The 26,330-nt window shown below is 36.8% G+C and overlaps 1 protein-coding gene and 1 pseudogene across 12 annotated transcripts in view; one reads left to right on the top strand and one right to left on the bottom strand.

Annotated features, from left to right (window-relative positions):
- The window catches only part of BABAM2 (BRISC and BRCA1 A complex member 2), a 574,233-nt gene that overhangs the window by 241,719 nt on the left and 306,184 nt on the right, over positions 1-26,330 (top strand). For all 12 annotated transcript variants that reach the window (XR_004027068.1, XR_004027067.1, XM_030800431.1 and 9 more), the window contains one exon: positions 15,148-15,342. Coding sequence is in view for 10 of the 12 variants with exons in the window: in XM_030800431.1 (XP_030656291.1) it covers positions 15,148-15,342 (195 nt within the window). In the remaining 2 variants the exon portion in view is untranslated. The remainder of the gene's footprint in view (positions 1-15,147; positions 15,343-26,330) is intronic.
- LOC100585352 lies at positions 5,606-6,346 on the bottom strand (annotated as a pseudogene).

The raw sequence follows: 26,330 nt of genomic DNA, 5'->3' as shown, positions 1-26,330 counted from the left end.
TCAATGGGACTGTTGACTTTTTTATAAGTTTCACTTGATTACCCACTGAATCAAATACCTTATTGGTGTTTGAAAAGCGCTAGGATGGGGAACATCTCAGATACCTATTTCAGATCCATTTTAACTTAAATTTATTGAATGAGTTGTAATACACAAAAATATAGATTCTGTTTTTCCTCTTTTCCTTATTATTTATTTTTTCCTTAAGAAAAATCATTATAATCATTGCTGGGTTAGTAAAAATAGATTAATCCTCTGTGTAGATTTTTCTGCAGATAAATGTAGGAAGCTGCTCAACTTTTGTCTCTGGCAGAAAACCCATACCAAATCTATACTTTTGGTTGAAGTGCTCTTGAATAGTTATATGGCCTAGTAAGAGCTCATGTGCCTCTTCCTCTGATCTTTCCCCTAAAGAGGTAAAATGGTGATAATGGTGTTGTGGTGTGTCAGCACTCTTTTATTTTCTTATTTTTCTTTTTTTCCATTTTTTTAAGTGACAGAAACCTGATTCAAACTGGCTTTAACTATAAGGAGAATTAATTGGCTTAGAGAACTTAACAGTCCAGAATTGAGCATCAGACAAAGCTTGGTCCAGTGGCTGAAATAATGTTATTTAAGGACCTGATTTCTTCCCATTTCTTTTCTTCTTTGCTCTGCCTCCCATTGTGTTAACTTTTAGTCCCCATATCCACACAGGTTCACAAGTCTTTTCCCTTGTGAATAAAAAATTGTTACTCCAATTCAGACTTTATATTCTCCTTTCATAGGAAGAAAGAAAGCCTTTATTTCTCAGCAGTCCCAGCTGATGTCTTTATTTATCTCATTGGCTTTGATTGGATATGTGTCCAATGGCTGAATCAAAACATTGAGCTAAGTGCATAGGCAATGTTGATGGAGTTAGATAGTGAGGACCTATAGAGCTTATAGAGAACTGGAGGTTCCCACTCAAAACTTATGCCTGAGAATGGGGAAGGGAAGTCTCCCCCACAAAATTTGGGTTGGTGTTATCAGCAAGAGGGGAATGGGAGTTGGACGTGAAACAATGGATGTTTACTAAATGTATGTTTAGACCAAGGATATTATATGGATCTGGGGATAAGAGGTAGAGTTTTTAGGGAGAAGAATAAAGACATTGAAAGCTCTTTAGTATCCCGCGTGTTGTGCTTTGTGGATATCGTTTCCTTCAGTTGAGTGTCTATTTTGCTTTGCTTTTTCTTTCTTGCTCTTATAGCTGCATGTGGCTGTTACAACCTGAAGAGCCTGGGGTGGTCTCCTTTTCATTCGGAGTTTTACCTGCCCATTTACACATAAGCTGTGTTACTAGGACATTGGTGGTTTTAAGACCACTGGCCAGGAAAGCCTATAGCTGGGATTTTGACTAAAAGGAAGAGGGTCTGGCAAATATTGCGGGTCTAAAGTCCAGGGAGCTCAGCTAAGGTGTGGAGAAACAGTTACATAATATAAATCATTGTAGCCCAGGGGCCTAGTCTCACTAGGGAAGTCATCTAGGGCAGAGGTCAGAAACTAGGTGTCAGAGCCTGCAGATGTTTCTCCAGTTGTAAATAATAAATTGGTTGAAACTGTTTGCTCTTCTTGTTCCATACTGCCCATTCCTGTGGGTTTCTTTGTGATTATCATAGTCAGAATGAAATAAGAATCTACCGTGGGGTCTGGTGCCGACTGAGACAGGAAAAAAGTTACTATCTTGATCTGGGAGAATGGATAGGAGTTCCCTATGGCTATAAAATATTCAGTGCCAGCAAAGGGTCACTAAGCTTAAATGATCGTTCATTGTGATTTAAATAATTTGCTCCAAGTTTAAAATCTTTGGACGGAATTGGGATTCTTAACTCTCTAAGTTTGAAAGATTCCTGAAGACATTTTCTAATGAAAAGTGTAACACTAACAAAGTGTTTGCTTTAACTAAATGATTGCAGTTAATTTCTTGTAAAGAAACACAGAAGCACACATTAACTTAAAATAAGCTCACACTGTTGTTTCTTGTAGTACAGCCAGGAAAACCAGTAACAAGCTGTCTCCTTCAAAATCACATCCCTGGATGATATTCGAGCAACCTGGAAAATTTAAATACATCCCCAGGAAAAACAATTTGAATTAAGTTAGAAATCATATTTGCTAATTCCCTTTCTGCCATTGCCTTTCATTCTCTGGGTCTGAGTAGCATTAATTGAGACCGTGTGTGGCATCAATAGCTAAGGTAAATGGTCACATTCATTTCAGAACCACAGCCAACCTGGGGCCACAAAAATAGTTTTAATGTTTAGGATTCATAAGTCAAATTTTAGCCTACATTGACATTTTGTCCTAATAATATTAATTCATGTATTTTTGAGAAACCACTGGTTTAAAACTTGAGCATTTTGGCCCCAAATAGATTTGATTTTGTATTTAAAAGATATTACCTTAAAATTGTGAGGATAAAGACAACACCTATGGAAGAAATAGAGTATATTTAGTTATTAGTCACTCTAGTACTCTTCATGGTGCTTATATTCAATAATTTTAGTGTTCTTGGCCTTAGTTCTCTAATGCATGTTTTGGAAGATACATTATTTTTATTCTCTGTGTGGTTACAGTTTTAAGAGAAAAATGACTAATTAAGATTCTTTTCCTTTGGAGGGTATTCTTTTCATTCCTGTCCCATTTGAGGGATTTTCCAAGATAGACAGGAATCTGCCTACTTTCTTTCTCTTAATAAATGAGGAAGATTGGATCAAGAGATGTGGTTTAAAATTTTTTCCCTCTCCACTTCTCTCCCACCTTTGTTTCCTCCCATTTATCCATCCCTAATTCTTAAGAAAGAAACACAAGTTGGAATTAAGCTGGGTGATCCTAGAGACTCATTTGAAGTGGAAATTCAAGATGGAGTGGGGCTGTATACTGGTCACCTTCTTTTAAGAGGAACTGAAAGGTAATCTATGTAGCAATTTCTGATGGGCAAGAAGGGACATCACAGGCTTTTTAATTTTATAAATGGAGCCATAATTATAATTAGGTATCATTTTGGGATACTTTTACATGTTTTAGATTTAAAGCTTACTTGCCTATGGAGGAAACTAGAAATGTGAAGTATGCCACCTCCAAAGATTCTGACACCCTGGCACAAAATTGAGAGGATAAATTCTGATAAGATTCCACCAGTAGGTCATCTCTTGATAGATATTTGAACATGCCCTAGAATTCCTCTGTTAGTTGGAAGTTTGGCTTACCTAGCAACTGGGTGAGGCTGCCTACCGAATGGCATTTTGAAAAGTTCAGACTTAAAATTTCCTATTTTGCTTTTTGTCCATTGTGAGTCTTACCAGTCCTATCACAAACTTTTATGGGAAAGTGGTTTTTCAGCTACAAAGGTATTTGTGCATTTTGCCCAAGACATATGTCCTCCTCAAGAATATATAACTGTCATGTTCTGTATTGACATGAGAATCAGGATCACATTACCACAAGTAGCTAGAAGATTTCATTGGTTGTAAGCCAGGGAATGGTCTGATCGATTTTATCCTGCAAGCAAAAAAAAAAAAATAGCTCTTTCACACACACACACACACACACACACACACACACGTGTGTTTGTGTGTACACGTGGCTCACAGCGAAGTTGGTTGTTGGTTGAGAGGCAGGTCAGAACCTTGGAGAGCTCAAGATAAAGGAGGGGCAGAACCACAATCAGAAGCTTCCATGGCTTCCATGGCTGCTCCCAAAAACTCCCCAAAATGGATGAGTTTTTCTGGAGCAACTGCCAGCTCCACTCTGCTTATTGTTAAGATATGTAGGATTTAATAAGATAAATCCCTTTTACTCCAAGCATGAGCTGCATATTTGTTGACTAATTTAATAATTTGTGGCTAAAGTCTTAAAAACAAAAACTGAAAGGAAAAAAACAAAAGGACATACTTTTCTTCAGCACGTTTTTGTGAAGATCCTATGCCATTCCTCCATGGCCATGTTATGATTATGGATTCCACTTAGCAGGGCTTCTGGTATTGAGATGAGGGTGACATACAGGACGGGGGGAGGTAACATTAAGATTTCACTGAATTATTCACTGAGTATTAGACTAGATCAATTTTTCCAAAAAAAGGTTCTTTGCAAATAACAACATCTTTGATAAAACTCCAACCAAGCCAAACTAAAACAAACAAAAACCAGAAGAACAGAGTTGTTCTGGTTAAAACAGGGTTTAGAAAGCCTGAAGGGCCTTCTGTTCAGGCTAGTTCTAGCTCCACCAGAAGCCCCTAAACACAGGTCGCAAATCACCATGTTTTACCGGCATACATTCAATTTACTTGACAGACACAGTTCCTAAGTAAGTGTGAGGACTTAACCTAACTGTCTTTCTAGGAATACTTTTACTAGCCCAAATTAATCCCAGAAGTGGCCATTTATTGGTGTCTACTTAGCTATTCATTTGGATGGCAGATATTTGCATTTCTTTCTTTCTTTTTCTTTTCTTTTTTTTTTGCCACTCAACTTGTTTATGGTAAGTCTCAGCTTCAATATGAAGCTGTTTTTTTTTTTTTAAATAAAAACCCTGCATTTTACATGCTAAATATCTTGGCAAGTAGGTTGTTAAACATAGTAATGAACTTAAAACAGCAAGAGTGAGGAGTTAACAAAAGCTAAACATTGCAGCCTAAACAAAATTCATACAAAAAATAAACTATCACTGGTTACATAAAATTTTCCTGACTGGTTAAAACTTAGTATAAAATGTGCGTTTTAGAATCCTTAGCTATCAAGTTCAGAAAGTACCAGTGTCTATTTAAAGTAATTCCTTTCCCAAGCCGAAGTATAATCAAAATTAATTCAAATGACATAACACATTCTAATGCTAAAAAATATTCATTATTATTGAAGTGGAGGTAAATCCCAAAGCTTTTGGGGCTTTCTCATGCTGCAAATGGCTGTTTCTCTGGTTCACTCAAAGCAGCATATGACAGCATCCAAGGATGACATAAGGTCAGTAAAGGGCAAGACTGCTGGCAGCCAGCTCTGACCTTCCTGTGAAGCATGGCTGCTGTGTTCATGATACAGATGTGTGAGGATCAAAGGCACACTATTCCGCTAGCTAAAGAGATAGCAAACCACCCCCTAACCCTAAAAGCTCCTTCCCCAGGTAAATAAAAGTATACAAGGGGAAAAAATTAACATACATTTATCTACAGAGTAAGGGTTTTGAAATATTAATTTAATCCCTCCTTCAAAAATTTTAACTAGAGTCATCTGGTCATTTCTGATCACATCTTAAAGATGTATCCAGATTCAATTTCTGTTGGTTTATCTTTAGACACTTCTAGTCAAAAGTATTAATTTTATTCCCAAATATCTTAACCACTAGTACGACTGCAGTGTATTATCTCCCAGAGTTATCAAGCACTGGAAGAGAAGAAAATAGATGTTCAAGCAGCAGGCAGTATTTATGGCCCTTTCACACAGTGGCATTTGAGTGGCTACTGAATAGTCCAGGAATAATTCTAAAAACAAGAAAATTCATGCATTTTAGTAAATATGTTGTAGTTTTCACAGCTGAAATTTCCTCAGACATTGTGCTTTCTCTATAAGGGAATCCTGATTTTTCTTAATGTTATGGTGAGTCAGGACTTGAACTAGCAGGCTTCTTTTTCTTCTTCTTACTGTGTTTCTTACACTTCTTTTTCTGTTTTGTTTTTTTCTGTTGCTTTTTCTCGTTCTTCACTGCTTTTCATCTTTTTTGCTCGTACCTCCTTAATATACTCTGATTCTGACAAGGACTCAGATGATAAAGGTTTATCTTCAGAATATATCTTTCTCTTTTTTTCTGAGTCCTTTAATGTCCTTTTCTTTCTCAGTTGCATCTTTTGACTCCTTTTTCTTTTTTAAATTATCCTTACTGTCTCATTCAGTTTCTGACATGGGCCTTTCAGAAGATTTATGTGAACGGTTCTTCTTTTTCTTTCTCAGTTTTCCGTGTTTCTTATCCTTATCTTCAGAGTCAGAAGAACCGCTGGAAGAATCAGAGCTTGATGAAGAAGAAGATGAATGCTTACCAGATTTCTTCTTTTTTCTTTCTCTGTCTTTTTTTGGATGAGCTCTCACTTCCACTTAACAATTTCCCCCTGTGTTTTTCTAGTTCTTTCTTCCGGTTCTCATTCATTTTTTCTTCACATTCAGCCAAAGCCTTGGAGCCTTTCTTTTTCTTTTCTAGTTGCTCTTTTACTTCTTCCCAGGTATGCCTTGATCGATTCAGATAATCGTGTATTTTTGGCCCTGAAGACTGGATTGGACCCCTTGATCTCGCCATTGCTGTTGGGTTCATATAGGCCACCCATTTGTCCCACTTCCCCATGGTGCTGGGCTGAGCACACAGTCGCACGCCGAGGGAAACCGGGCCGGAGAGATGGCCAAAGCGGGCCCGCCGCAGGTGCATTTCTTTCTAATTAACTTCTGTGCATCCCAGAATCCACTGTGTTTTAGACTGTAATGAACAACTTCAAACATCATAGCAACAATCTCATCAGACTCTATAGGCTCTGCTTACAAGGGGGAAGAGAATTATTAGAATATTTGAAAACAAAGCCATGGAGGATCACAGAACTACCCTGTTTAATTTTTTTGCCTTACCAATATTTATTTCTATGAGTGTGCTACAATTTGTAGTGGTGAAGGGTACTACTGTGATATTCTTTCTTGTCTCCACTTCATTTTGTTCTTAATAGTTGAAATTTCTCAAGAACAAAATCCCAAAATATAATCTGCAAGTTAAAACCATAAGGGATATGATTGGCAGTGCTGTGTTACCTTTCTTTGTTAGCCACATGACTATAAATATTTGAAGGGCATTTACATGGAAGAAGGAGTAGACTTGCTCTGAATAGTCCCAAAGTTAGTTTTTCTTAATCCAGCTTCTCTTCTCCCATCCTCAAAATTCATGTTATGTCCACTCGATTTTACAAAATTTGGAAATCGTTATATTTGAAGAAATTAGGAAAATATGTTTAAAATGATTTCAATTGTTTTAGATGATATATTAGAGGAATTATACATACTTAACAAAATGTACAGTGTAAACACTTATTGCTGATAATACTTGGTCCTCTTACAAATAGGTCAATAGCAAATTTATTTTTGTTGTTATCCTTGGTATTCTCCAGATGGAGTGACATTTTAAAAAATCATGCTTGTTCAGTTCCAGTTTTGTTAGAAATGTAAAATGTTGGTGATTTCCTAAGACTTCCCATTTATTTTATTTTTTCTGCATATTCTATATAATTTATTCATGATTACAGACATTAGAAGTTTAAAATTAGAAATTACCTAATACACTATTACTTTCTATGTTGTAGAAAGATTTTTACTTTTTTCTTTTTTAACAGCTTTATTGAGATCTAATTGATATGTAACTCATCCATTTGAAGTATAAAATTCAGTTGTTTTTAGTATATCCACAGAGTCGTGCAGTCATCAATTACCATAGTGAATTTACAACATTCTAATCATTCCCAAAAAGAAACCGTGTACCCATTAGCAGTCCTCGTTTTCCCCCAAGTCTCCAGCCCTAGGCAACCACTAATTTACAGTCTGTCCCTATAGATTTGGCTTTTCTAAACATTTTGTATAAATGGATTCATACAATGTGTGGCCTTTAGGTCTGGCTTCTTGCACAGCTTAATGTTTCAAGGTTGATCCCTGTCATAGCATGAATCAGTATTTTTATTGTGGAATGATATTCCATTGTATGTATGTATACATCGTATTTATTCATCATTGGTTGATGGACATTTGGGTTGTTTGTACTTTTTAGCTATTAGGAATAATGCTACTATGAACATTTGTGTACAGGTTTTTAAAAATTTTTTAATTTTTGTATTTCAGTAGGTTTTGGGAAACAGGTGGTGTTTGGTTATATGAATAAATTCTTTAGTGGCAATTTCTGAGATTTTGGTGCATCCATCACACAAGCAGTGTACACGTGCCCAATGTGTAGTCTTTTGTTTCTTGCTACTCTCACCCTTTCCTGAGTCCCTAAAGTCCAATGTGTCATTCTTATACCTTTGTGTCCTCATTCTTATACATTTGTGTCCTCATAGCTTAGCTCCCACATGTGAGTGAGAACATACGATGTTTGTTTTTTTATTCCTGAGTTACTTCACTTAGAATAATAGTCTCTGATTCCATTCAGGTTGTTGTGAATGCCATTATTTCATTACTTTTTATGGCTGAGTAGTATTCCATGATATATATCACATTTTCTTTATCCACTCGTTGATTGATGAATATTTGGGCTGGTTCCCCATTTTTGCAATTGCAAATTGTGCTGCTGTAAACATGCGTGTGCAAGTATCTTTTTCATATAATGACTTCTTTTCCTCTGGGTGGTTACCTAGTAGTGGGATTGCTGGATCGAAAGGTAGATCTACTTTCAGTTCTTTAAGGAATCTCCACACTGTTTTCCATAGTGGTTGTACTAGTTTACATTCCCTTTTTTTACTTTTATGATGTAAAAGTGTTCCCTTTTCACCACATCCATGCCATCTGTTATTTTTTGATTTTGGTCATTCTTGCAGGAGTGAAGTGGTATTGCGTTACGGTTTTGATTTGCATTTCTCTGATAATTAGTGATGTTAGCATTTTTCCAAATGCTTGTTGGCCATTTGTATATCTTCATTTGAGAATTGTCTATTCATGTCCTTAGTCCACTTTTTAAAACATTTTACTTTAAGTTCTGGGATACATGTGCAGGACGTGCAGGTTTGTTATATAGGTATATATGAGCCAGGGTGGTTTGCTGCATCTATCAACCCATTATCTAGGTTTTAAGCCCCACATGCATTACATATTTGTCCTAATGCTCTCCCTCCCCTTACCCCCCAACCCCTGACAGGCCCCGTGTGTGACGTTCCCCTCCCTGTGTCCATATGTTCTCATTGTTCAACTCCCACTTATGAGCAAGAGCATGCCGTGTTTGATTTTCTGTTCCTCTGTTAGCTTTCTGAGAATGATAGCTTCCAGATTCACCCATGTACCTGAAAAGGACATGAACTCATTCTTTTTTATGGCTACATAGTATTCCATGGTGTATATATGCCACATTTTCTTTATCCGGTCTATCATTGATGGGCATTTGGATTGGTTCCAAGTCTTTGCTATTATAAATAGTGCTGCAATAAACATAGGTGTGCATGTGTCTCACTTCTTAATGAGATTTTTTTTTTCTTGCTGATATGTTTGAGTTCTTTGTAGATTCTGGATATTAGTTGTTTGTCAGATGTATAGATTGTGAAGATTTTCTCCCACTCTGGGTTTTCTGTTTCCTCTGCTGATAGTTTCTTTTGCTGTGCAGAAGCTTTTTAGTTTAATTAAGTCCCATCTATTTATCTTTGTTTTTGTTGCATTTGCTTTTGGATTCTTGGTCATGAAGTCTTTGCCTAAGCCAATGTTTAGAAAGGTTTTTCCTATGTTATCTTACAGAATCTTTATGGTTTCAGGTCTTAGATTTAAGTCTTTCATCTACCTTGAGTTGATTTTCATATAAGGTGAGAGCTGAGGATCCAGTTTCATTCTTCTACAGGTGGCTTGCCAATTATTTCAGCACCATTTGTTGAATAGGGTGTCCTTTCCCCACTTTATGTTTTTGTTGGCTATGTTGAAAATCAAATGGCTGTAAGTATTTGGCTTTATTTCTGAGTTCTCTATTCTGTTCCATTAGCCTATGTGCCTGTTTTTATACCAGTAACATGCTGTTTTGGTGACTATGGCCTTATAGTATAGTTTGAAGTCAGGTAATGTGATGCCTCCAGATTTGTTCTTTTTGTTTAGTAAGACTTTGCATTTAGATGAATGCAACACAAAAGAGTTTTGGCTAAGGAAAGCACAATAAACTGCTTCAACTGTGACCACTACACTTTAGCATGTTGCATTAGCTTTCTGGAAATGTTCTGCGAGGCTCAGAATTTAAGAAATAGTAAATTCAGAGTTACTTGAAGCATACGTATTTAGGGCTAAATGATGCAAGATTTGTTTTCCAGACGGTTATGGCACTGGCTAACTTTTTTAGTTGTGTAGAAGAGACAATTGGAGTCTGACCTCATAAAATGTATAAATGACAAATGGAATTTCTTAAACTTTGAGATTGAAAAACAGTTAGAAATGAAATATGTGAAGTGTGAAATAAAATACGTGAAGTATGCTATTATGTTTTCTTAAAAGTTATATTTCCATTATGAAAGTATGTGCATGTCTTATGTATATATACATACATATACATGTATATACACTCAGAAAATCTGGAAAATACAGAAAAACAGGAAGAAGAAAAAAACTCTTTTAAATAGCATCCAACTATGGATATAAGTTATTAACAATTCTCCCAATAAATTTTCCATGTTAAGATGGTTTTTGCTGTGGATGGTTGGGAGGGGATGGGGATAGCCAAGTTGTAATCATAATGTATATACAGATTTATATCTCTCCTCATTTAGTATTTTAACAAAAGTATTTTCTGTGCTGTTGCAATTGTTTCTGTGCTATTATAATTGTTGATACAATTATATATATAATTATACAATTATATATATAATTATACAATTATATATATAATTGTATAAACATACTGTAATAGTATAGAAACATAGTTGCAGATTATTTATTTGAATTACTTTAACAGTTTTTAAAACAATTCTTATTATCAGGTGTTTAGATTGTTTGCAGTTTCATGATATTACAAATGACTCTATGTGTATTTCTGTCTATAAAGTCCCCCCCTTATTTTTAGTTATTTGCAGATTAGCTAGATTCCCAGAAATAAGATTTCTAGAGGCATTGAGAATAAACATTTCTAAGACTCTCTCTCCGACACACACACACTCACACACACACACAGTTAAACTACTTGTATGAGTTTACAATTCCTTGTGTAAAAAGGTCCATGAAATATCTTCACCAACATTAGCTGTTTGCTGAAAAAAAGAACTTGACTAATTTAAGATATAAACATTTTTTCTCATAATTTTTGCCCAACTTTCTTCTTTTGTGGGAAATGCTGGGTGAGGAAGAGGCCAAATCAGAGCGTCCCATGGGTGCCAGAAACAATTTGTGGAGCTGAAGCACTATCAGGATAATAAGTTGAAAGTAAGACACTGATCTGAGGGAAACAGGCACCATGGAAGCAGTGTTTGGAGCTTCAAAGAGTGGGAAAGGCAGCATAGAGTGGCAGAGCCATGGGTCATGTGGAGGAACTTAGGAAGGGTCAGACACTGGTGTTGTGTGCAGGCCCTGTGTGGGGGAAAGTATCTTCTCTAGGGAGAAGATCTCATAATATAGGCTGGAGGGAGACTTAATATTGTTCTTTACATTCTTTTATGCCATTTAAAAAATATTTGTTTTACCGTGTGCATATATTACTTTTTCAATGAAAAATTAGTTTATTAAAAAGGAGAAATTAGGAAAATTATACTTCCTTAACACTAATGGGCTTACATACTTTTCATATATTGTCAGTCTCTTTTAATTTCCTTTTATTTTATCGATATGCTAGAGAGTTGGGCAAAATTTTGTAGTAAGAAGTTTTAGATAATTTTCTTGTTATATTTTGAATGTATTCCTGTACCTTATCCTTTTATTAGTTGAACATTTTTATCATAAGATTAATTTCATTAAATCATTTTTTCCCCCTGGAAGATTTTTTCCCCTCCCTTATTAAGCAGAGATGGTTCCAAGTCTCATTTCATTTGCTTAGTTTCCTCCTTTATCTCCCCAAAGACATGGACAGACTACATTGTTTCTCAGTGTTTTCCGTTTATTGGCATCCTTGCGCATGTCTTAATTTGTGGGACTGTGGCCAAAAAACTATGGGTTTTGATAAGTGGAACCGGAATTGAGGGTGAGCTAGGCCTTGAAACTACTATTCCTCACTGTCTTTCTGAAGAAGGAAGCTCTGATAAGGAGGAGCTCTGAGGATTGGTTGGGCTTGTTCAAGTCTGCGGGGCCATTGATATGGGAGCCCATAGGTACGTGATGGAGTATATTTACGAGAGAGAAACGTGGGAAGGTGAAGGGTCACATGAACTCGGAGCACTCCTCCTATCAGGCAGCCTAGACAGGGGAGCCAAAGTAAACAATTCAAAATTACCACTATGCACGAGTTCGCTCATGACCACAAAGAGGCAAGTGCCAGTTCGTTGGTTCAAAACTGATATTTTAGTTAACTGATTGGAGGAAGAGTAGGAAGATTTACATTCTACACAGTCTCAATTATTGTTTACACTTGAATGTGAGCAGTTATTTGATCTCTCTAGTTAACTAGTCTTTAAAAAGAACTTGCGTGATACCCTCCCTGAACTGTTTCATAGGTGTTTTCGTGAGAATGAATGAAGTTTGTATTATAAAATAGTAGTGAATTTTCTTTTGCTTTTGTTTTTCTTTGACAATGTTTTATCACTTTCTCTGAATGCGTTTTTCATTCCTCATTTTTGGAATCCTTTTTTGTATGCTCTTTTCTCTGTTAATATGTGATGTGTCCTGTGCCTACTCTTTGTGACCATCCTCATTTCAGATTTCTTCCTTCAAGCATTACCAAAAAGAAGTAGAAAAAGAACTTTGTGAATAGAGAGAGAAACACTTATTTTTCTCTTTTTCATAGACTCCTGCTAACTTATGCCTCCTCCCCCTCTTTCCCTGAAGGAGCTTTGGGCATTTTTCTGTATCTCCTACTCAAGAGAATGGAAAGCTCCAATGCCTTGTATTGCCAGACCTGTTTTTAAAATATGCCCTATTCTTAGGGAGTAACTAAAACTTTATATATCTTCTGTTTTCTCCCCTTCTAGGCAAAGTGGTTCAAACTACAAATTACCTAACAAGTAAAAGTGGTCGTGTAGCAATACTAGAGGAATTTTTATCTTGTTTAGTATAGCTAAACCATCCTTGATTGGGAGTGTTTTCCAGTGAGTTTGCCTTGAATGGCTAAGGAGATCAATAAAGAAATTATATTTTAATGGAAGGAGACTGGTTGGTATGTCTTTAACAATTTGTTTGAATCACTTGAAATGAATTCGAGTTGGTAAGGTATGTTGCCAACTTATATGTTTTTATAATTTTTAAAAATTGTTTGTACCCTAAAACCTAAAGTATAATAAAAACAATTGTTTGGATATAGGCCTGTAGCTTGCCAAATAACTAAGGAGAAATGACAGAATTTAAAAAATATAAATCAAGACAACTAACTTTTCTTTTTGCTCTAGTAGGGAATGAAGACTGGTAAGGAATACTTGACCAAGAAATGGAATATTGTATTTTATTCTTGCTTATAAATGTTTAGCAATGCTCTCTGAGGGAAATGCATAGCAAGCTATGTTAAGATCATTTTAAGTTCTATACAATGCTGTTATATCCTATTGATACTTTGAATTTAGTCTTGAACAGCTCAGAGGAGTTTCCTGCTATTGAGGTCAACGGATTTGCCAGGGAAAACTTTGTACTTTACTTATCAAATCACTTTCATATCAAGATACCCCTCTTATTCACTGTATGATGCTGAAGCTCTTACTTTTTCCTCTGTTCATCGTCTTTATCTGAACATCCTAAGACCTGTTTTTCCTATAAATGAGAGAACACTTGTGAATTTCCCCATTGTCATTTAGTTCCTATAAATCAACCTACTCAGTAGAGCAAAGTAATTCCTTTAAAAAATGCATTCCTTTAATTTTTCTTTGTTTTCTTTTGGTAGAAGCTATGCTTGGTTTGTCCTTAAGATAATATAAAGTAGTGTTGATGGTTCTCAAAGTGTGGTCTGCAGACCTATGAGGATCCCTGAGACCATTTCAGGGGTCTGCAAAGTCAAAACTGTTTTCATAATCATATTAAGATATTATGACATCTTTTTTACAGTGTTAATGTTTGCATTTACATTGCAGAAGCAGTGGCGGGCAAAACTGATGACTTGGCATTAACCACAGCAGACATCAAGCTATACTCATGGTTATTTTATTCTCTGTTGTCACACATACTTAGTTAAAAAAAAACAACAGTTCACTTAAGAATGTCTTTGGCCAGGCGCTGTGGCTCATGCCTCTAATCCCAGCACTTTGGGAGGCTGAGGCAGGCGGATCATGAGGTCAGGAGATTGAGACCATCGTGGCTAACACGGTGAAACCCCATCTCTACTAAAAATACAAAAAAAATTAGCCGGGCGTGGTGGCGGGTGCCTGTAGTCCCAGCTACTCGGGAGGCTGAGGCAGGAGAATGGCGTGAACCTGGGAGGTGGAGCTTGCAGTGAGCCGAGATCGCGCCACTGCACTCCAGCCTGGGCGACAGAGCGAGACTCCTTCTCAAAAAAAAAAAAAGGAAATGTCTTTGATGAAGTAATAAAAACTATGAATTTTATAAAGTCATAACCCTTGAGTACACATGCTTTCAATATTCTGTGCGACACAGAGAGTACACATGGAGGACTACTGCATACCTAAGTACGTTGTCTCAAGGAAAATCCTGAGTGTGATTGAGTTCCAAGCTGAACTAGCTGCTTTTTTCTTGGAAACATCCTTTTTCACTTGGAGGAGTGACTGACGGATGAACTGTGGTTATTCAGATTTGCGCATTTGGCAGACATTTTCCCGTGTCTCTATTTTATGCCTATCTTTTTCAGGCCTAACCGTCACCATTGTGCTTATATTTCTGTGAGGCTGTAGTGTTTACAGAGCGTTTATTTATATCTGGTATTACAGATACAGATGGTCTGTGGATCTGAGTTGAATTACTTTAGCATATAATGCTGAATTTAGGTAGAGATCGAAAAAAATTAAAATTATAAAAGAATAAGAAACAAATTAAGTCTTCCAGGGCTAAAATTATGGTCTTCTAGGATATTTAGGTTTCTTGTTTTGTTACTACCCGGCTTTACACTTCACTTTTTCTGCCTATTCATGATGGAATTCCTCCTCAATTTTTCTGCAAGGATTTTTTTAGAAGGCAGGAGAAATTGCCAATATCAAAAGATTTCTCTAACTTCATCTCTGGGTATATGGCTCAGGAGGAGTAGTCTGTTCCTCTTAGATTTCTATTACTCTTTTCCTCTACATTGATGTGTGAATGTGATACTGGATTTGTATGAAATTTCAGTTTTAACTGGTCTTTTATTTGTTACGACTTCTACAGAATCTTGCCTCCTGGAATCCTTCAAATCCTGAATGTCTCTTACTTGTGGTGAAGGAACTTGTGCAACAATATCACCAATTCCAATGTAGCCGCCTCCGGGAGAGCTCCCGCCTCATGTTTGAATACCAGACATTACTGGAAGAGCCACAGTATGGAGAGAACATGGAAATTTATGCTGGGAAAAAAAACAACTGGGTAAGGTTTTTTGAGAATGGAAAAAAAAGATGACTTCATCCATAATAAAATAATCAATTCAGATGTCCATTTGTAAATCCTAGTCATTGCTTTAGATAAACATGGTCCAGGTAGCCTATACGTTTCTCATAATTTAGAGTTTAAAGAGACCTTAATGTTTGTCTAGTTCATTGTGTTTCTCAAAGATATTACCTGGGAAGTTTGTAAGATTCAGAGTCTCATCCCAAGCCCCAGATATCAGCAGTCAGAGGTGGAGCCTGAGGGCCTGCACGTGCTACCAGCCTCCCTGTTGTTCTGATGTATGTGGCTTGCAGGCCACATTTTGAGACACTAACAAGTTTCCCCCTCCTTTGAATGGAAAACTTCTCCAAAATCCCAGTCAGGTAAGAGAGGTCAGTAACTGAAGCAGCTAGCTTACATGGTGCCTTTTATATTTTCTTTTTGCAACTTATAATTATATGATCCTTTAAAAATTCAAGTCAGACCTTATCGCTCCTCTTCCCAGAACCTTATGTGCTTCTCTTTTTTTCTCTCATGGTAAAAGCCAAAGTCCTTCCAGTGGTATAAAAAACTCTATATGGAGAAATGCAAATCAAAATCACAACGAGATACCATCTCACACCACTTAGAATGGCAATCATTAAAAAGTCGGGAAACAACAGATGCTGGAGAGGATGTGGAGAAATGGGAATGCTTTTACACTGTTGGTGGGAGTGTAAATTAGTTCAACCATTGTGGAAGACAGCGTGGTGATTGCTCAAGGATCTAGAACCAGAAATACCATTTGACCCAGCAATCCCATTACTGGATATATACCCAAAGGATTATAAATCATTTTACTATAAAGACACATGTACACGTATGTTTACTGCAGTACTATTCACAATAGCAAAGACTTGGAACCAACCCAAATGCCCGTCAGTGACAGACTGGATTAAGAAAATGTGGCACATATACACCCTGGAATACTATGCAGCCATAAAAAAGGATGAGTTCATGTCCCTTGCAGGGACATGGATGAAGTTGGAAACCATGATTCTCAGCAAACTAATACAGGAACAGAAAACCAAACATGGCATATTCTCACTCATAAGTGGGAGTTGAACAATGAGAACATATGGACACAGGGAGGGGAACATCACACACCAGTGCCTGTTGGTGGGGAGGAGGCTAGGGGAGGGATACCATTAGGAGACATACCTGGTGTAGATAATGGGTTGATGGGTGCAGCAAACCACCATGGCATGTGTATACCTATGTAACAAACCTGCACGTTCTTCACATGTATCCCAGAACTTAAATTATATATGTATATATATATATATATAAGAAACCCCCCAAAAAGAAAAAACAAAACTCTGTATGATTCCTATCACCACCATCTTCCATCCATCATTAATTTTGTCTGTTCATCTCCTACCTTCCTCTTTCAAATTCAGCTCCAGCCACACTGGCACCTTGCTGTGCAGCAAGCACACCAGATATTCTCCTGCCCAAAGGTCTTTGCGTAGGCTCTCTTTTGTCAGGGATGTTCCCCCCAGATATGCACATGGCTAATACTCTTCTTCCTTCAAACTTCTACTAATGTTATGTTCTCAGTGATGCCCTGTTAACACCCCCAGTAGCCATTTTGAGGTGTAATTTACATATCATAAATTTACCTGTTTTAAGTGTACAGTTAAATGATTTTTAATAAGTTGGCTGATTTGAGCAACCACCACCATTATCCAGTTTTAGAATGGTTCCATCACCCCAGTGAGATCCCTCATGTCCACTTACAGTTAATCTTGTTCCCATCTCCAGCCCTAGTCAATCACTAAACTACTTTCTGTTTCTATAAATTTTCTTTTCTGAACATTTCTTATGGTGGAATCATACAGTATGTGGTTTTTGTGACTGACTTCTTTCACTTAGCCTATGTTTGAGGTTCATCCATGTAGTAGCATGTATCAGTACTTCATTTCTTTTTATGGCTGAATAATATTCCATTGAATAGACATACCACATTTTGTTTATCCATTTACCAATTAATGGACACTTGAGTTGTTTCTACTTTTTGTCTTTTATGAATAATGCTGCTGTAAGCATTTGTGTGTAAGTATTGGTAACACCTCTTTTAAACATTGTGACTTGCACCTCTCCTCTATTTTTTACTTTGCTCCACGTGGCTTTTTTGCATTTCCTTTTGGCATGCCATATAATTAGTGTATTTGTTATATGTTGCTGTGTAAAATAATCATTCCAAAACTTAGTGGCTTCAAACAATAACATTTATTATCATAGTTTTTGGCAGCAATCTGGGTAGGTCCTTTGTCTCAGGGTCTCTCACAGGTTGTGCTTGAAGTGTTGGTTAGGGCTCTGGTCATCTCAAGGCTCGACTGGAGATGGAGTCATTATAAATGCATGCATGTGGTAGTTGGCATTGTTCAGTTCCTCATGGGCCATCGAACGGAGGGCCTCAGTTCAGTGCTGGCTGTTGCCTGGAGTCTGCCTTCAACTCCTTGCTTCTCTACAGGGCAGTGCACAAGATTCAGAGCAAGCAAGTAGGGGAGAGCAAGAGGGAGTGTGTGAGCAAGATAGAAGTCATAGTCTTTTATAACCTAATCTTGAAAGTGACAGCCCATCACTTTTGCTGTATTCTATTTGTTAGGTTCAATATCCCACCCTCCCAACACACCTACACCCCCCACCCCTCCCCCCCACCCACATGCAGAATTACATAGGAGTGTGAATACCAGAGACCACTGGGAGCCACTTAAAGGGAGCCTACCATACTTATTGATTATGTCTATTGTGTGTCTGTCCTCATTGGAATGTAAAATCTCATGAGGGCAGGGATCTTTGTTTTGTTCACTGGTAAATCACAAACACCTCGAACAGTGGCTTCCACCTCATTGGTATTCCATAAACATTTTTGAATGAATGAATGAATAAACTCTCATTAAGCACAGAAAAAGTTTAGGTGCTCTTCTCTGCTAATTCTTTTAGGTTTCACTGTCTTTGTTAGGCTAAATAACACTCCCGCTTTTATTCTTCAGCTTTTTCTTTTTCTTTTTTTTCTTCTTTTGAGACGAAGTCTTGCTCTGTGGCCCAGGCTGGAGTGCAGTGGCGTAATCTCGGCTCACTGCAACCTCCGCCTCCTGGGTTCAAGCAATTCTCCTCTCTCAGCCTCCTGAGTAGCTGGGACTACAAGCGCATGCCACCACGCCCGGCTAATTTTTGTATTTTTAGTAGAGATGGGGTTTCACTATATTGGTCAGGCTGGTCTTGAATTCCTGACCTCAGGTGATCTACCCGCCTTGGCCTCCCAAAGTGCTGGGATTATAGATGTGAGCCACTGTGCCTGGCCTCTTCGGCTTTTCTTAAAGGTTATGATTTTAAGGTTTTACACATGATTAATGCCTTCGAATCAGCATGACTAAAATTTTTCTTATTACAAATCATGTTGTTTGTTCAGTTCAAGGTTTTTTTCCTTTTGTAAAGTCTTGAATTTATATTTCAGTAAAAGACACATAACACTACATTTGCCATCTTTACTATTTTTAAGTGTACAGTTCAGTAGTGTTAAATATATTCACATTGTTGTGCAACAGATCTCTAGAACTTTTTCATCTTGCAAAGGAAGCCATTAAACACTAATTTCTCCTCCCCCCAGCGCTTGGCAGTCACTTTACTCTTTTATGTTTTTATGGTTTTGACTCCTTTAGATACTTCATATGGGTAGAATCGTATAGTATTTGTTTTTTTGTGACTGCTTATTTCACTTAGCATAATGTCTGAGGTTCATCAATGTTATAGCATGTGATAGGATTTCCTTCCTTTTTAAGGCTGCGTAGTATTCAATTGAGTGTATTTACCATATTTTACTTATCCATTCATCCATCAGTGAACATTTGGGTTGCTTCTACCTCTTGGCTGTTGTGAATCATGCTACATTGAACATAGGTGTGCAACTATCTCTTTGAGATTCTGCTTTGGGTTCTTTGGGATATATATCTACAAGTGGGATTGCTAGATTATATATAATCCTATTTTAAATTTTTTGAGGAATTTCCATACTGTTTCCTTAACGGCTGCACTATTTTACATTCCCACCAACAGTGCATGGTTCAGACTTAAACTATTGATTGTTTTGAAATGTTAATATGTTTATGTGGCTCATAAGGAAAACTTTGTTGAACTTAGGTTATCCTCTATCCCCAGCATTTTCCTATTAAATAATCAACTTAATTGTCCTTACATAAATGGGTGTTAGGTTAATTCTTAGTGAACATGTGTTGTCTTTAGTGCTGACAGGCTCATCTGAAAACAGGAATCGCTGTCAAACTAACCAGTCTTTAGTTTTTAGGATTTGCCTTCCTGTCTCTTCCCCCTTTTTTAATATTAATAGTGAATTTGAATATAATCCAGTTTTATGGCACCCTTTGTTACCTAATAATTTTCAAAATGTTATTCAGTGGCTCAGCTAATACTTGAGTTGTAGTTCATCTAGGTGTAGAAGTTTAAATTCATTTCAAGCAGATAGTTTGTATTTATAGTATTTTTTAAACTTCCTGTTTAATGTTACCGATATTCCTTTCTTTACTTACAAAACCTACTACTGCTACACTTATCTCAGTTTATTTTGATTTGATGTTAAGTAGTTTGTAAACATTAGGGCAATGGTTATGGATTCAAGTGAAGTAAAGAAACTGAGAATCCTGTTACAAGGCAAAGTAGACTGAGGTTAAGCTTACAACAGACCAGGCCTAGGGAAGGCCTAGTAGAAATGGTAGCTGAGTCTGTAGAAGTAAAACTATGAGTTGGAATCAGGGAGTAGATCAAGAAACAGGTATAAAAGTGAGTCTTGAGGGATGAACAAATTAGAGCTTGGCATGAGGGTTCAGGAATATTAAAGGACAGCCTGCTAATGGAGGAAAAATGTAGACCAAGAGTCTGGAGATAAACACTGGACCCTGGCAGAAAGAAAGGAGCTTGATTTTAAGCCAAGATTTTTTTTTGAATCAGGGACTGTATTAGTTTCCTATTGCTGCTGTAAAAATTACCACAAACTTGGTGGCTTAAGACAACACCGATTTATTATGTCATAGTTCTGGAGGGCAGAAGTCCGAAATGGGTCTCTTTGGGCCAAAATCAAGGGGTTGGCAAGGCTGCATGCCTTCTGGAAGCTCTAAAGGAAACCATTTCAGGGTACTGAAGGAACTTGCAGATATGCTCTCTGGGACATTATCTTTGAGAAATTTTAGAGAAGCAGAAAGATCCTAGAAGACTGTTATAAATAACAACATCCTGGAGATTTTTAAAGAAATTAAGCTCAGATCTTTAAGTAGATGATTTGCAAACATTAAAATAAAAATGCAGTAGTCAATTGGAAAAATAATTGGGTAACTGAGAAACTGTCATGACAAACTTCGTTTACTTCTTTAAGGAAGCGTAATATCATAAACTTAGATGATCTCATTTTCAGCGAGGCACTTGGTCATTCTCTCTTAGGATTCCACTGACTTATGCTCCTTTTTTTAGTTGTTGGGATCTGTAGAAGCATTCCACCTAAAAGTTGGGGTATAACTCTTACCAGCCTCAGGTGTTTCATGGAATGTCACAGGGCTTTTCCTTTGACCCTGTCTTGTTAAGGGTTTTGTTAGGGACTTGAATGAACCCATACAAAGTATGCATTTCTTTTTTCTGCTAGCACAGAGCTTAAAAAGGCAGCTATTGTGCAAGATTACAAAATCAACATTAAAAATTATTTTTGTGTGCTGGAATGCTACACCAAACTAACAAGATGCACTTTAGTAGGGCTAAGCCAGTGTGGGACTAATAGATTTATGGACAGTCTACTATGCTAGGTTTTGGGTTAAAAAAAAATAAAGTAGATCAGATATGGCTTTGGCTCCTGAGACTGTTAAAATCCAATTTAGAAGGTTTAATCTGTATCTGTAAAAGAGGAATTTGAACAATACTGGATAGATTACATCTCAAATAGAATATACAGGCTGCGTGAGCATTCAGCATAAGAGACAATCACTGAGGAAGGGAGTGACCAAGGAAAGCCTTTACTGGTCAACTGCTGAGCTAGACCCTGAAGGAAGGTGGACATGGATGGCTCTCCCAAGAGAGATGGTCAGTGGGTTGTATGACTGGGGAAAACTTAGGGACATGACATATATGGGGAACAAGAATTGTAAGCATATATTCAACTGGCTTACTGATCAGTAAAACACATCTATTATGTCTTAGTGGCATTTTGCAACATGAGGACATTTTTATATGAAATAAATGGATATTTTTAAATTAAAACATGAAAATAGTATATTCTCTAAATGAAACATTATAAGAATCAATAGGTTCTTCCTGATCTGAATGGAAATTCAAGTATTTTAGTTTTTTCTGGTCCAAGTAGTCCATCTGATAAATGCTTGCTATAAAGAATCTAAGACTAGGAATGATGATTTAATCCCTTTGCATTATGCAGTTCTGTATCTGTTAGAGAGGATGGTCTTTACTGTTGTTATCACTGAATTTTTCTTTCTGCCACATACATTTATATTCTTAAAAACATTTCTCCTCTAAACTTATGAGGCTTTGAAAAACCTGATATGCTTCTTCCTTTTACTATCAGCTGGCATGAGGAAAATGTTACCATGTAGAAGAGGAAAAGGGCTCTGATTTACTATCAATCTTCTGACAAGCCTGCGAATTTGAAATACACTATTCTCCCCACCCTATGCAGACACTCTTCTCCCTGCCCCCTGAACCTCCATTTAGAGAGTTTTAGCAAGCACACATTTGAAAGTAAACATTAACAAAAAATACCCATTCTTTATTGTCTAATTCTTTACCTTTGTATTTTTATCAAATCGTTTCTCCTTATTGCTTTGCTCATCTCTTTTAATGATTTTTAGACATTGTAGTCCTCGTCTATTCTGGTTTTATAATGTTTAAGAAATAGTAATAATAATTATAAAACTATAATGTTTAGGAAACCCCTGTTTTTCTAAACGGGTGAAAACAGATGCATATTGGGATGCAAGCTTAATGTTAAGAGTGAAGAACACTTTTCCGCCTGCATGCTTGGAGTCATTTTTTAAAAGTGTATTTATTTTATATTTTGTAAACATTTTCATTTTGAAATAATTATAGATTTATAGGAAGTTGCAAAGTGGAGATCCTGAGTATCCTTCACTCAGTTTCCCCCAGTGGTTCAATTTTCTGTAACTATAAAAAAAAATCCAGAAACCAGGAAGTTGACATTGGTACAATGTATGTGTATAGTTCTGTGTCATTTCATCACACACGTAATTTCCTGTAATCACTATTGAAATCAAGATGCAGATATTCCATTACCACAAAGATCTCTACTGCTACCCGTTTGAGGAGAGCTATTTTTAAGATCATAATTTTAAAGTGATGAATTCCCATAATGTAAGAACTACTATTAAAAGTGTATATCCTGTTTTGATATATCAAAAAAGATACATCATACATTTTCTCAATGGGTAAATCCTAAGGTTTCATTTTATATTGCCTCTATTATTATTATTATTATTATTAATTATTATCTCTATTTTATATTGCCTTCTTAACATTTTTGTCATGGATGTGTGTATCAGAAGAACCAGTGTGTCTTAATCCATTTTCTGTTGCTTACAACAGAATACCTGAAACTGATAACTTATAAAGAAAAGGAATTTATTCCTTACAGTTACGGAAGTTGAGAAGTCCTAGGTTGAGAGGCTGCATCTAATGAGAGCCTTCTTGTTATTGGGGACTCTGTGCAGAGTCCTGAGATGGTGCAAGGCATCACATGGCGAGAGGGCTAAGCGTGCTAGCATGCTCGCTTAGGTCAATCTCTCTCTTCTTGTAAAGCCACTAGGTCCCCTCTTATGATAACCCATGAATCCATTAACCCAGTAACGCATGAAAGGCCCCACCTCTTAATACTGCCACATTGGGCGTTAAATGTCAGCACGAGTTTTGGAGAGGACAAATATTCAAACACAGTGTTTATTAATTGCAACAAAGCACAATAAGCAAATTTGTGAATTTTAGTTTGATTTGTTTTGATTTCCAGAACTTAAAGTTGGCTTATCATACCTAACATTTTGATTAAAGTGTTTTTTTTTTGAGATATGAAATGTAAGTTTTGAGATATTCCAAAACCATATAGTTTACATATAAAAATCATCAGTGGGTGATCTGTGAGAGAAAACAGTTTTTTAAGCAACATATTTTTCCTTAATAATGATTTATGCTTTTATAATGGGGATGTGAGACAATTACCTTTTTTGCTTGTATCTGACCCAAATCCTAGTAAGGTTTTAAAAATCTTTGGCTTATCCATTAAGCTCTGGCAACATTTAAAAATATTGTGGAGAAAAGAAAGGAGCCATTTTATGGTATCTCCTCACTTGAGTTAATGTCTTAAGCTTCCATCATGTCATCGTGCTGCGATATCATGTGCAAAGGGAAAGTATCTGAGCGGTGTTTGAGCGTGAGCTCCTCTACGCAGAGGCCATTTGAAGATGTGTTGGAGAGGGAGAGTGATCTAGGGGGCAGGAGCTTTGGGTTTTCTTTCTACTACCAGTTCTTTTTGTGTGACTATAGGTTTTTCCATGTGTCACTTTCCTGGAGATAACTACACTGTTGCCTGGACCTTGACACAAAGATTAAATTAGATCTTGTGTGGGAAACAGAGTCAAGTAAATATGGAGTCAAGTAATACAAAGTGTTATTATTACTATTAGCTTTTTTTGGTATATCCTTGTTGTAAGTTATTATAACAGGTGCTCAATAAGTGCCACTTCAATGATTGTTCCTGTAGGATCTCTCAAAATGCTGTTAATCATAAAGTTACTGTATGTGACCAATAGAGGCTGTGACCTCCAAGGTGCAGATAAAGTGTAGAGAGCAAGGTAAAAGTGAAAATTAGAAAAAGAGAGTGTTGCTTATCTTACCAGGAGCAGTTCTGATGGACTTCTGAGGATGGGAAAACAAATTTCAGAGAATTAGGCAGAGAGGTGGAGAAGAAGGAAAGGCAGTAGGCTTAGACAGTTTTTGGAGGAAAAAAAAAAGATATTGGCTAAAAGAGGCTGTCTCATGGTCATTCCCATTAACCTGCTGACATTTATCAATCTGCTTGTGAGGAATCTTTCAGGTTTATGGTATTTGGTAGCTTACGTAGGTCTTTAGGTATTTGTGGCAGGGAGTGTTTACCTTAACGTCGGGATTAATGTTAATGGGAAAATGTCTAGAACTATGCTGTCCAATACAGGAGCTTCTAGTCAAATATGTGACTATCGAGCATTTGAAATGTGGCTACTCTGAACTGAGATGTGTGCACATGTGAAATACACACCCGAGTTTGAAGAATTAGTACAAAAAAACTCATTAATAATTTTTATGTTGATTGCGTGTGGAAATGCTAATATTTTAGATATATTGGGATGTATTATTAGCTTTTCACCTTTTTTTTGCCTTTTAAAATGTGACTATTAGAAAATGTTAAATAATCTTAAATTATATATATGGCTCACATTTGTGCTTTGCATTATTTTTCTTTCAGACAGCACTGGTCTAGTGTGATAGGAGAGGAGGGCAAGAGTTGCTAAGAGAAAGATCAAAATATCTGGGGAGCCTGGAAGTGGATGGCCTTTCCCCTACTGGCATGAGGATGTAGTAGGTGCTCTGGTCATGCCAGTCAGCCATATATGGCAGGGCATGCAGGGGCCTTGGCCGATAATCCCCCTTTAATTTTTGCTCCTTGGGAGTTTGTCCTGATGGCATTTGACATGGGGATTAACATGTGGTGGCTCCTTTGAAAAGGGTGTAGTGTGGTGGTCAGATATGCTACAGTATACTCCAAGGAATTGACCACATTTGTTTAGTTTAGTTTTTAGCCACACGGAACTGTTAGGAGTTGGACATTATTTAAAATAAATGAACCATGACAGTGGCTCCCTTTTTAATTGTCTTTGTAATGGAATTTGTTGTACTGAATTTTGACTTGTATGTCAATGGACATACTTAAGATCTTGCTTACAATAGCTTTTATCTCTGGTTTTTAACCTTATTAATAAAAAGTAGTGTGTGGATACCTAAATTACTTTATACCTCAGAATATTAAAGGTGTAGATTATAACTTTTAAAATCATACTGATATTCCAAAGGAACTCTGTTATTGTTTTTTAAATAGTAGAGGTATCAGTAGGAAATTCCAAGTTTCTTTCAGCAGCAGGATGCTCAAGTGGAAAAGACCTTATTTTCAGGAAGCATACGAAACACAAAGGAAATCCTTTCCATTTCCTTTGCCTATACTTTTCAGAACAGCATGTGAGGAAGGACTCTAATTGCGCCACCTTACTTATCTTTGTGAGGCCACTCATTTGTTCTGAAATGATGGGTGCATTGCCCTATCTCTTTGGTGGCCATTTAGATGTAGGGTGCACTCCTCGCACAGTGTTCTCGCCACGAAGGAAATGGACAAGTGTTGTCCAAGGACCAGCTGAGGTGGGTTTTAATGCCTTTTTTTCATGTACTAAAAGGCAAAAGACAAAAAGAATCCTACATTTCAAGTATTCTGTACGAAAACTCTTAAGGTGTTTAAAAAATTGTTTTCGGAAATGTACAAATGATGCAATCTGTTTCCTTCCTCAGAAAAGAGTTTCCTAGTTTTTCAATTATTTTCAAGAATTTATGGTACCATTAACTTATTTACTTCAAAGAACTGTGGAAATGTGTTGATTAGATCAGGGAGGCTCAACCTAAGCCAAACAGAATTCTTCTCTGGGAATTTGGAGTTAGTACTGAGGGAGTGAGATTGGTCTCTGTATGCGTAATTGGTCTGTAACATGTAAATCTGGGAACTTTTTTCTAATAACATCTGGTCAAAAGAATCAGAAGCTGGCAAATGGAAAGGAAAATGAAGTACAGAGACAGCAGAGACAAGAGACTAAGAAACTTCTGTGGGTATTAGAATCCTTGGAACT

The sequence above is a fragment of the Nomascus leucogenys genome, chromosome 19 (assembly GCF_006542625.1).
Source record: "Nomascus leucogenys isolate Asia chromosome 19, Asia_NLE_v1, whole genome shotgun sequence".
Classification (NCBI taxonomy): Eukaryota; Metazoa; Chordata; class Mammalia; order Primates; family Hylobatidae; genus Nomascus; species Nomascus leucogenys.
The sequence above is the reverse complement of the archived record's forward strand: the minus strand, read 5'-3'. Positions and strand labels throughout refer to the sequence as shown.